The 12326-nt window shown below is 34.8% G+C and overlaps 1 protein-coding gene across 1 annotated transcript in view; it reads right to left on the reverse strand.

Annotated features, from left to right (window-relative positions):
• Positions 1 to 12326, reverse strand: part of EYS (eyes shut homolog) — a 718715-nt gene that overhangs the window by 485972 nt on the left and 220417 nt on the right. Inside the window, exons 19-20 of the mRNA XM_066314978.1 lie at positions 2862 to 3059; positions 379 to 500 (exon numbers count right to left, since the gene is read on the reverse strand). Of these exons, the coding sequence (XP_066171075.1) occupies positions 379 to 500; positions 2862 to 3059 (320 nt within the window). The remainder of the gene's footprint in view (positions 1 to 378; positions 501 to 2861; positions 3060 to 12326) is intronic.

Raw genomic sequence — 12326 nt, forward strand, 5'->3', positions numbered from 1 at the left:
AAGATACTTACCCAAGTCTTGGTTAAGATAATTACTTCAGCCCCTTTGAAGCCAGTGCAATTGGTGTAAATGAGTATTCCTGTCACTTATAATGAGGTCATAAACATACCTAGTAGAAAATTTTCTGTACCTTTTGAATTCCCTGTAAAACTACATTGACCTAGTAACTGCTTTTAAATGATAAAAACACTCTTCTTTCCCAGTGTCTATAAAATTACAAATAAACAAAAATACCAGTGTCTGGAAAGTGTGATTATAAAGCCTTTGATATGTGGATGTATGAATCAAGAGGAGGTTTAGAACTTGGAAAAATATTGCTTTAGATTTTGGATTAAAAACCACTTTAATTAAAAAAAAATAAATAAAAAAGCTACTGACCAGATGTAGATCAACACATGTAGAATTGTGTTCACAAGCGTTGATTATGCAGTCATCAATGTCTTGGTCACATTTCAGTCCTGCATATCCTGGGTTGCACAAACAATAGAAGCCATCGACAACTGCAACATAAATAGTATTAATAATGTTCAGTTTACAACTCAATGTAGCAAATTTACTAACTTCCAGTTATGAATACTATCCGGAAAAGAGTATGACCAACTTTACTTAAATCGTGTGCACACGTTAAAAAATTGAAATAAATTAAATGTGGTCTCAAAATATCTTTTAAATATGAAAGCAATTTCATGTACTGCATTTTAATTAAACAATGAAAATATATTGATTCAAGAGCTATAAATCAATGAGTTAGAAAGATATATTATAAGTAATGAGTAATTTTCCATCATAAAACAATCACAAAATACATTAAGATTCTATCTTTAAAATTATATCTAAATAAGATATAGCAGTTAAACAACACTGTTTAGTTTGTCAGGGGTTTTAAATGTTGTTATTGTTGGGGTAAGGAATGATTCATACTATACCACTATATTAAGGGAAAACTTACTTGAATGGAATTTTTCTGTGATGTATTTTTTAACAAGATAATCATAAGAATCCTGTCTCTTTTGCATCATTAGTGATCAAAATGGAGAGGAATCTTTAGAGTGCACCATCCATATATGGAGTTCATGACAGCGGTAATTGCACTTCTTGCAGGTCTGCATTTATTTTAACCTCAAAGGGGTCCCTGGATTCTTCATTATCGCTGAGATTTACCATAGAATCTATACTACCTTAAAGTCTGTACACACAGCTGCTACTGTATTCATTAAATACTTTGAGTTCTTCAGCACAGGAGCATTATTCATATGCTAAAAGCTTCCCAGCTTCCTTAGGATTCCAGCTTTCTGCAGCCAGTACACATAGGGTAGAGGAACTCAAATGTCTGCATTATAAAACTCAAGCCAGAGGCACCACAAAAACAAGCTGTTCCCCCCAAAATTGAGACTTTGTCAGCATGAAGAACTTCAATACAGCTCATCTGAATTCCAGTTCAAAAATATCTCTAAACCAATGTAGACCATGTAGAAAACATCTGTAAATGTAATAGGGAATAGTTTTTGCTAGATAGAAGCTGAAGTCACTAGCATTGTTCCCAGATAAGGAAAGAGAGGCTTTTTAAGATATTTTATTGAAACTGATTTTGATTTTTATTTTAACTCAGAGAGTTTTAGACAACAATGCATTTGGTAATTTGGGCTCAGTTCTTTAAGATCTCATCTGAAACTAGTAAACTGATTAGGTCTTCTGCAAATATTTCTAAAAAAAAAACAAAAAAAGCATTTTATGGAAGTTCTTAAATCATGATTCTTTTTTGAAAAAGGATGTGTGGAAACAGGAGAGAGATTTAGAAGACAAACAAGTGCTTAAAGTGTGAACACTATGAGGAAAAGTTGAATCAACCAGGCTTGCTTTGTATTAGACCTTCAGTGAAGGTTTCATAGTGAGAGGGCTATTTAACAGTAACTTCAAAGATAGTTGCACAAATGACAAAATTGAAATCCCTTAGTAGTTTTAGGAGGTACCATGAGGCAATGGCAAAAACTTACAGCTCAGGAGATTCAGATGGGATTGAAGAGTGTGGGCACTGCCAGAGTAATTGATTGGTGGAATACGCTGTCCCAAGAGTTTTTGAAATTTCTGTCCCTCTTTGAAGGTTTTCAAAACTCAGCTAGAAAAATCCCTGACTGACCTGTTCTAGCACTGTTAACAGTCTAGCTTCATGCAGGGCTGACTACATGACCTTCAGATGTTTTTCAGCTTTCCAGTCAGCATTTTAAGATCCTCTGAAAATTTCTACATTTTTTTTTTTTACAAGTATATAAAGTGTCTGATAGATGGTAAGAGCCCTGTAAAACTTTCAAGTAAGTACTCCATACCAGGATTGCTACTAAACTTGGCCTGCCAATCCAGACAGAATGTAGTAGGGTAATCAAGTTGCTTCTAAAACCTTTAAGTACATCTTGCAATGAAAGAGTCAGTTACACAGTTACATGCAGAAGGTAAACAGGTACACTCTTTTACATTAGTTTGAAATTAAACAGAATTTTTTGACTTATTAGAATTATGACATATAATGCCTAACTGCTCCATGAGCTCTTTTTCAGCACCTGAATATTCTGTCATGAAATGCACAATGTAAGAGGTTTTTGATTAATTTAGGTATCAAAGGAGACAGCATAAATCTCATTAAAATTTCTCATTAGCTACAAGTCTGACCCCCTGAACACAAAAACCCCAGCGCAGAGAGTTGAGGCATTTTGGCAAAAATAGTCCTTCTGGTACAGGCTGTGAAGCCTCAGACAAGCTGAATTTCAGTAAATTATCCACTGTTCTCCCCAGAGCAGCTCAGCAGCTAGAGACGCTTCAAGAGAAAGACTACTCCACATTAAAGGGAGTAACCAGACTGAACTCACTGTCATAGCAGTATCCATGGAGGCAAGGGTTAGAGCTGCACTCATTGACATTGATCTCACAGCGTGGACCTGCAAAGCCCTTCACACACTGGCAGTGGAATCCAAGGGGAAAAACGTCCAAATTCATTTCTTCGATGCACACAGCTCCATTCTCACAGGGATTGCTGGCCTCACAAGGCCTAAACTCACAGTTCAAACCTGAAAAAGAAAATGCCACAGCTGTCAGTGTAAAACTAATAAATATATCCCTGCAGCTGCTGCCTATTATGAGCTTTATTTTCTTTATAACCCTAGTTAAAATCGAGTAGGAGGGTCTAAGAGGTACACATATGTATATTACCATGCAGAAACATCTATTTTCTTGGTATAATAATAAAAAAAGACATTTTATGTTTTGCTTATATTACTTCACATGATACAATACATTCTAAAATCTTAATAGCAATCTCACAGGTTTTGCTAGGTAGGTATATATTCCATCTTTTCTCTTTACCTTTAAACAGCTTTAAACAGCTCAAAAATGCAGTTTTTAGAGTGTATTTAAAAATTATTAATGAATTTTGATTGAAGCTTTCTGCTATTTTGTCTTGATAACCTGTTGTCACAACTGCCATGTGAAGTGTTCATAAATTAACCCATAATACTGAATTGTGAATTAAATATATGTAACATTGTATAATTGTTCTGCTTACCATCCATGACTGAATACATATTGTTTTACTGACAATATGCACTTATTTAATAATGAGTGAATGCCTCCATTATTTATAAGAATTGCATAAAATAGAAAATCTCACACAGTCCCATTGTACTCCTTCCTTACTAACACTCTTGTATAGAAGATTATGTACATTTATCTGGGCTATCCAAGGAACTGCATGATTGTGGTTCTTGGTGTGGATGGTGTGGATCTTGGCGCACAGATGACCTCATCTAAATCTCTAACTTAAAATAATTAGATCAAAAGAGATTTAAAGGCACTATAAAATGAGCCTTAATTTGTTAGAACATAAAAATAATTGTTCCATGTGTTCCAGTACTGGTAATGGAAATGAAGGTGGCAGAGACAACTGAGATCAAATGGGTTTGGGTTGGTAAATCTGCCTTTTTCACTGAGTGCTGCTGGAGGCAAGTCTGTTCTTTAAGGCTTACTTTCAGACAGCACTTAGTGACTCTCAGAGCTGTAACAAACTGTCCACAAGCCCCTCTGAATCCCTTTGAAGCCGTTCCATGACTCCTGAAGCTGTGTCTATGCTACGCTTTCTGGTGGAGATTCCCAGATTTTGCTGCACTCTTGACCTTCTGCACACTTCACCAGTGCCCTTGCCCCAGCTATGGTTGCCCAGCTATTCCTTTCTGCAGCAGTTTCTCCCTGTCCTGACAAACTCTCTGTTCTTCAGACAGGCTGTAGCCTTAACCCAGTGATGGGTAATATGACGCTACAAGACAAAACAGCTGGGTAGTCATGTGGAAGATAATTCACACAGTTACGCTATAGTGGGTTGATCTTAGTAACCCATCCAGCCACTCTCTTCATTAACAAGCAGGTAAAAAAAATAAGAGACAAAACCTTGTAGACCATGATAAAGATAGGGGCATCATTTACAAATTAGTCATGGATAAAACAGAAATTACTTTAGGAAAACTAATTGAATTAGCTGCCAATTAAAAATAACTTAGGATGGTAAAGAACAAAAACAAAGCTAAAACCACTTTCCCCACCCTTCTTTTCCTCCCAGACTCAACCTCACTCCTTCACTTCAGACTCCTTTATCTCCTCCTCACCCATGAATAGCATGAGGGGATGAGGAATGGGAAATGTGGTTAGTCCATGATAGCTCTTCTCTAACCCTCAAACTTTTTTCCTGTCTCAGTGCAGACCCCCCACAGTCAGGACTCCTGCCAGGAGCCTTCATAGCAATGAAACAAACACAGTTTCCAAAATGTCAGCAGGATTGTAGGTGAGCTGATTGCTTACTGTAAGACAGTCATCTAAAGGCTGGATTCTAAATGCTTTTAATAGCAAGAAAAACAAGTAGGAACAGAACTGAGGTTAAAAAAAAAAATCCAGCAACCCTTTAACCCCAGTAATGATGCTGAAAAAGAGGAAAAAACAACACAAGTTGTTCCCTGTCTTTATGCTTATGATCTCTTTGATGTGGGATGATCCTGATAAAGACAGCCAGCACTCTCAGTTCATGAAATTGTACAGCAAAAGAAGCCATATGGCTCATTGAGATTTTGCCCTGAAGTTTCCATATTTGTATCACAACAGCTTGACATGAGTGAGAACCCTGCTGATTCCTAAAGTGGAATAACACAAATAAGCTTAACACATGGCTCACAATCCTAAATGGAACTGTCAGATGATCCAGTAATGCAGTACTTAATTTTCTTTACCTGGAGAGGCAGCTTTACCTTTGCATCTACCTTCTGTGCACTTCCTTTTTTCTTTATGCTCATTCAGAAGCCCATTTATCTGTTTTTCAGCCACACCTGCTTGAGTTCCTGCACATTGGAAAGAACTGTGCTTTGAGGAAATGGTCTTTGAAGATAAATCAGTGGGCTCAAGACATATCCTTTTTCCCTTCAGTGCAATCTCTAATGGGAGCTTGCCAAACAGATTTCTAAGCGAATGAAAACCAGCTCACTGAAGTTTGGAATCATTATTGTGCTTCTTGAATTTTTCATTTCTCTTAAGATTATGAACTCTATCATCTCACTGCCATTATTGCCAGACTTGTTTTCTACCTCTACATCTCAAATTGCCTCTTGCTTATTCATGAATATAGAATGCAGATAAATATCTCCCTAGTTTTCTCACCCTGCAATTGCTTAAAAAATTTGTCAACATGGTCAGTTATTTGTCTTTCCACGTTATCTTTCTGGCATAAGTCAGAGTGGTTATATCCCAAGGAGGGCTAACATCCCTGTCTTTTTTCCAGAAACTTCTCTTGACCAAGCAATCTGTAGAAGACATCCACCACAATATTTCTTTAAATGGTTGCTGTTCCTCTCTGCCTGATCTACTTGAGTGATGCATCAATGAAGTCTGGCCTGTGACATTAATCAGATGTTAACCCCCAGGATGCTTATCTTCCTACCAGCAGTGCTGGGAAAACTCAGTCTGGGCCCCCACAGTTTTTGCCTCGGCTGCTAGTCACCTTTGTTATGCTCTGGATCTCTGTTGGTACTGTCTTTGGTGCTGTCATGGACAACCAGCAAAAGTAAGCAAACTCTGGCAATTGGACAAACTCTGGTAATCTATTTCTCACATTGACATTTCTGACATGCAAATAAACCTCCTCAGAGATCAGGTCTGGTCTCCTGGTACCACCCTGCCTCAGAGAAGTGCTTTACCTGTTGTCAACCACTGTTTTAGTTTAGTGGTAGTGATGAGGGTTTATGTGTCAGACTCAGACAGCTTACTTGACCTTCCAACTAAAAGGTCTCATTCAAGTAATCAGAAGGAATCCTCTTCCAGCCTTCACAGTTGTAGAGTCTCTTTCTCCCTATGCCGAAGTGTATTCTTTAATTACACTGATCTTCCCCTCTCATCCTGCTGCTGTGGATATCAGGCATTCCCCCTTCAGGGAGCCTAAAAAAAATTTCTTCACCCTCCATTTTGTTATCACTGATCTTCAGTGACTCAGTGATTGTTATTCACTGATCTAAGCCTATTCTTATCTGCCAGGTCATTCCCCTGGCAGCATGGAAACTAAACCAGCATGCAAGGTGAGGAGCTCACACATTTTCCTCCCATGGTGTTCTGCAAACAGGAGCATGAATCTTGCTCAAGGTAGCTCCCCAAAAGGGTATAAATTATACTGAAATTTGTGTAGATTTGAAATTACACCACAACTATTTCTTGACAAAAAATAGATTTTTCCTCTTTTTAAGGAATTAGGGAAAAAAAAATTACTTATTCAAACTATAGTAAAGTGAAATAGCACACACCAAAAAAAGAATTAACCTGGCATTTATAACGAATGGCTAGTTAAAATATGGCCATAAAATAGTTTCCCAAATGAGGCTAAACCACATGGAATGGTGCTAGTTGATATTAATACTATAATATTTTTGGTGCCTTATTTCAAAAAAATTTGAACCCTCTTTAATTGTATAGTCAAAGTCTTTTTCCTCCCACTCAGTTTTCATGCATATCATTGCATAAAAAGTCTTTTCTTCTGCTACTGTCAGAAATGGCCAAGGTTTCACTCCTATTCTAACTATAAGACTGCTAAAACAAAAATATAATAAAATAATAAGAGTCTGTCCATCCCACTCAGTCCTTTTCCCTGAATCAATTAATTTTTAACTATCAGTGTTGAGAATTAGTAAGTAAAAAGACTATTTCCTTGCTCAGAGAATCCCAACTGTTGATATTATCTTAATACACCTTTATTAAGTAATTAATTATTAATGCAAATCAAAAGAAGAAGTAAGAAAACAAGAAAATAAAATTGCATGAGGTAGTGTAAACTTTTTTTTTTTTTAAATATGCATATTCACACAAATATTAAGGTTGGATAGGAGTAGGTTGGATACTAGTAGGCAGTGGTGGTTTTGCACTTGCTAAACAAGTTCACTTGCTGTTGTTGCTCTCATATCAGCATTTTTTTACAAAGCTGTAAAAACCATTTATGATTAAGGATAAATCAAACAGCAAACATGTTAGAGGTTGAATTTTTTTATATAAAAATAGCCTTATCAGAAAACAGTTTTTATGTTTTCAGCATTTTCTCTCTCTTCTAAATATTTGTTAAAGAATTTCTGTACAAATATTTTTATACAAATGTTTTGCTGTAGCTGATGGATTTCAATACATCTATTTTGTGCTAAACATGAAACTTCTCACTTGATCTGAAAAGTTTCTGAAACAACAGGTCTGTGATTGTTGACAGAAAGGAATGCTGTGCCAGGAAAACTGTTTATAAACTGTCTTCTTTCACTGACATATCAGAATTTTTAAGTTTGGAGTAAAAAGGTAATGTTCATTTAACAGTTAAATGGCAAAAAGAGGATGTCCAACAGATGAAACGTGCAAGAATTCATCACAGAAATTAATTAAATAATTAATAAGTTCAGCTCATCTTTACAACTGTGCTTATTTCCTTTAGACAGGCTTAACCTTTTTGCTTGTTTAATTCTTGGCTGCATTTTATTGGTTGCAATAATAGGTTGTCTTCAATAGGCAACTAAATGTCTCTCTGTTAGAATAAACCTGAACAAAACTCAGAAGTATATGCACAAATGATTAAATTAAACAGTCAGCTGAAAGACAATTTCCTTTACAGTTGCACAATGTATTGCATAAAGTACTATACATCTTTACATATAAGCATATACTATTGGCATATAGTATGCTTCTCTATTAACCTACCAAATATCAAAAAATGAATAATTTATTTGGAAAATACTCTCTTTTTTTATTTAGGAGTGAGAAGCATATTGCATATTCAGAAATTTCATTCTGCTGATATTAACAAGTTTCCTTTTCTACTGCATTTGCTTATAATACTTCTAGGGTAGAATTTCTAAGTACCATAAATGAACACTGAAAATAGATTTTATTTTGCTGAAAAAGCCTGTCCTTTTAAAGCTATTACTAAAAGTCAAAAGCCTAATTTATTAAAATTACATAGAAATAAATTACCTGATATAAATTTTCTTTATGTGAAACTATTGATATTTGTTTGTTTTATTTGCTTAGCATAAATTTGGACATCTATGTTTGGATGTGTGGTACTGAAGTCTTCTATAATCAATAGTGACATCTCTTCAATGTTGTTATTCTTTAGGAAAATAACCTAATAAATAAAACATTTGCTACTAACATTTTAAGAAATGAAATCTGACAACAGTTTTCAAATTCAGCATTTTCCTGTTAAAGTATGGCCTGAAAAATCCATCTCATTTCAGACTGATGATACAATTATGACAATATAGTGAAAATAAAATATCTACCAGAAAAACAATTGTGCAATTTGGATGGCAATTTCCTAAATTATAACAAGTAGTCTGATAATGGTGTTAAATATGCATTCATGAGGACAAGAAACTTCCAAGAACAAGCAAGTAGGAGCAGCACCAGTGCTGTGTTTTTGTGATAACATCACAGCAACAGCATTGTTTCAGTCTTTTTAAACTTACCTTTTAACAACAGAGCTGAGAGACACTTTTAACATTGAAAATAATCACTACTCTTTTAAAAGATAAATTAGGCTAACTGAACTCTCAACAATAAAAATAAATACAGTTAGTTATGGTAGAAAACCCAGCATACAAAGGCATTATGAAGCTATGTAAAAACATGCCTCCCCACCCCCTAATCCCTTCCCCCAGTCTATATGCAACTTGCTGTTTTTTCCAAAATTATCCTTCTGAAATGAGTGGATATGACAATTTAAAATCAAATGTTATTTGAGCACTTCAGAGAAATATGTGATTTTGTTTTCATCACCTTTACACGGCTCAGTAGCTCTTGCTCCCAAAGGCTTTCATAGACTTACCATAAAATCTCAGGAACACTAATGAGCAAGAAGTTAGATACCTAAACTGTGAGTTCCTTGCAACTATAAATATTAAATGTCTTAATGCTAAAGATAAGATTGTCACTATTGAAAGTTCAAAGCTTTGAGAAACTTAAATGTACCTCTAAGCTTGCTATTATTTTAAAAACTGTCTGCTTATCTTGATCTGCTATGGAACACAAGAAAAAAATTTGAGATGATTGAAAACTAATGAAAGTAAATAAAACTCCATAAATACCCTGAAAGTGGGCTGAAAATAGAAAATTAGCCGAAGCATGCATAGTTTCATACTACTTGAAATTAAGCTGAGTATTATAATAATAGTTTAAAACCATACAGTGTTTTCTTGCACTTCAAATTTATAGCAAATCCATTCTTTTCTTTGGAATCCAAATTCTACTTTTCATTTAGGATATTGCTTTGAAATTCTGTGTATAAACAGTGGAAAGACTTTTTCTCTGAAATCCATACTAACTGAAAATTTATACTTGTTTTTTTTTTTTTTTTTTTTTTTTTTTTTTTTTTTTTTTTTTTTAAGGAAGGATAGTTGAAGAACAATACTTAGCACTTTTCAAGTAAAAATACATTTCCTTAATTATGTATTATAATGCAGATCATGCAACACTACTGAAAAAGAGTATGAGAAAGACCCACATCGCAAACTTTAAAATGAAGATCACACAGAGATGTATATATGATTTCTCCATACCTGTATAAATTTCTGTAAAAATAGAAAAAAGCAGAAGTTGAATATATTATTTAGGTGCAATTTTTTCTTCAAAATATACAAGTTTACAATTAATAAAAAATGAAAATATATTTGTATACACATCTGTGAATTTCACATGAAAACATGCTTCACTCTTCCTCAGAAACAAAAATAAGAATTTCACTTAGGAAAATAATTAACAAAAAATTATTTCATACTGGAAAATATGGGAATGCTTTTATTTTCATTTTTTATTTTATCTGCATCAGCATTCAACTGAAGGAAATAGAATGTGTGGAAAACTTACAGAAAACTTTTATCAATTTTACATTTTCCCTATGGCCTAGGACTTGTGGGTGTCAGTTTGAGTTGCAATAATGGCTACCTTTAGTTCTCAAACTTTTCTGTGTTCCAAGATCACACTCTTATTTTCTTAAAATTTGAGTGATTAGACAGATATTATTTATAGCATTTGATACCAAGATTATAATTTTGTTACTTTTATTTTTTGTATTGGCAGATGACCCCTTGCCATAAATATGCTCTATATAGAAAAATAAAGCTAAAAAAATTTCATCTTTAGTCAAAAAAAACCCTCTGAAATTTGGTAAGCTTTTCTTTGAGCAAGAGCAATGCCTTCATAATTGGAATTGGAGCCCTGTAAAGGGTTTTATGTCTTTAAAAATGGTGGTTTGCACATCCTTTCTGGAAAACAAAGGGCCAGATTTCCAATTGCAATTAATAGAACTTGTATTATCTCCATAACTTAAATCTACTTCCTGAACAGAGGATCTTGTACACCATTCTCACAGAATGACTGATGAAATTCAAACCCCTTATCGGCTGTAAGTGACCGGATTTACACACAAAGTATTCCCAAATTACTCATGGCTGTAAAGGCTTAGAGAGTTTTTCTTGTGGATCAAGATGTGTCCCGTGGTGCAAACAAAAGCAGAGTTGAAACTGCAGCACTTACCTCATTGAATTTGTATGGACAGAATCAGACACACAGATTTTAGAGATACCTTTGTGTCCTCAGCTCTGTTCTGAAAGGCCACAGCTCTCCTATAGACCTTGGTACATTTGCCAGACCCTTGTGGATATCTAACATACCCAAAAGCACCTAAACAGATACTAGAGATGGCTAGGAAAAAGGCTTTCTCTCTGAATAGTTTAATTTTGGACACAGAGGCGGCTGAGTTTATTAACCTAGATGGCAGCTTCTAGGAACAATACAAAACCTAATAGAAATATCATAAAAACATTCCAAAGTCCTGCAGTGACTTCATGTATGAGCCAACAGCAAGTCCAGCTCATACTGATTTCCATTTAGTCATTACATATCCTTTATTGTTCAGAGGCAATGCATGATTTCTAGGTAATGTAACCCAAACATGGCCACTCTGCTTCTCTTCACTCAAAAAGCTCCTATGTGATACAGAGGGTCCTTCATATCTCTATGCATCAATTTCATTTTTCCCCTAATAAAATTTTATTTGGCTTTTCAGTGTCACGAGAGAGAGGCACAGCAGGATAAAACCTGATGTTGAACAGAATATAGTGGTTTATGGTCCAACACAGAGATATGCTAAAGAGAGACAGAGGTCTTGTAAACTGCCTGTTTGCATGGATGGGGCTTGGCACAGGAAAGAATGAGGTTTGGCCTATGAACAGCAGAAAGTAATTGCTCCATTATCTCTACTCTAGCTTTTTGCCTCTATGAGCACTTACATTTCTTACTTATTATCTGTTTTGTAATTAGCTGCTCCCATAATAGAGTGTCCTGTGACGAAAACTCTATTATTACTCTTGTTTTTTGATAGACTTAAGCATTTTCTTTTCTGATGAGTTGCTTTTCTTACTAGTTTACTTTCTTTTGCAACATGTTTGATGGTCAATTACCATTTTTGCTTTGATCTTAATTGGAAGACATTTGGAGACATGTCATTAAGGCTGCAAGAAATAAGTAGACATTTCGTCAGAACTGAATTTCAATTTTCCTCTACAATTGCATATATTTGATTTAAAAGGTCATATTAGCAACATCTAGACAAAATGCATACAGTGCATTTTTTTAAATTACTCATGTAAATAATGTGGATCAAACAACAAAAATCTTTGCTCCATTTATTAAAAAACAAGTTTCTAAACAACTGGTGGTTTTTCTTTTCTTTTTTTTTTAAGGAAAAAAATCATGCCAACTCCCACAGGATTATTACATAT

The sequence above is a fragment of the Sylvia atricapilla genome, chromosome 3 (assembly GCF_009819655.1).
Source record: "Sylvia atricapilla isolate bSylAtr1 chromosome 3, bSylAtr1.pri, whole genome shotgun sequence".
Lineage (NCBI taxonomy): Eukaryota > Metazoa > Chordata > Aves > Passeriformes > Sylviidae > Sylvia > Sylvia atricapilla.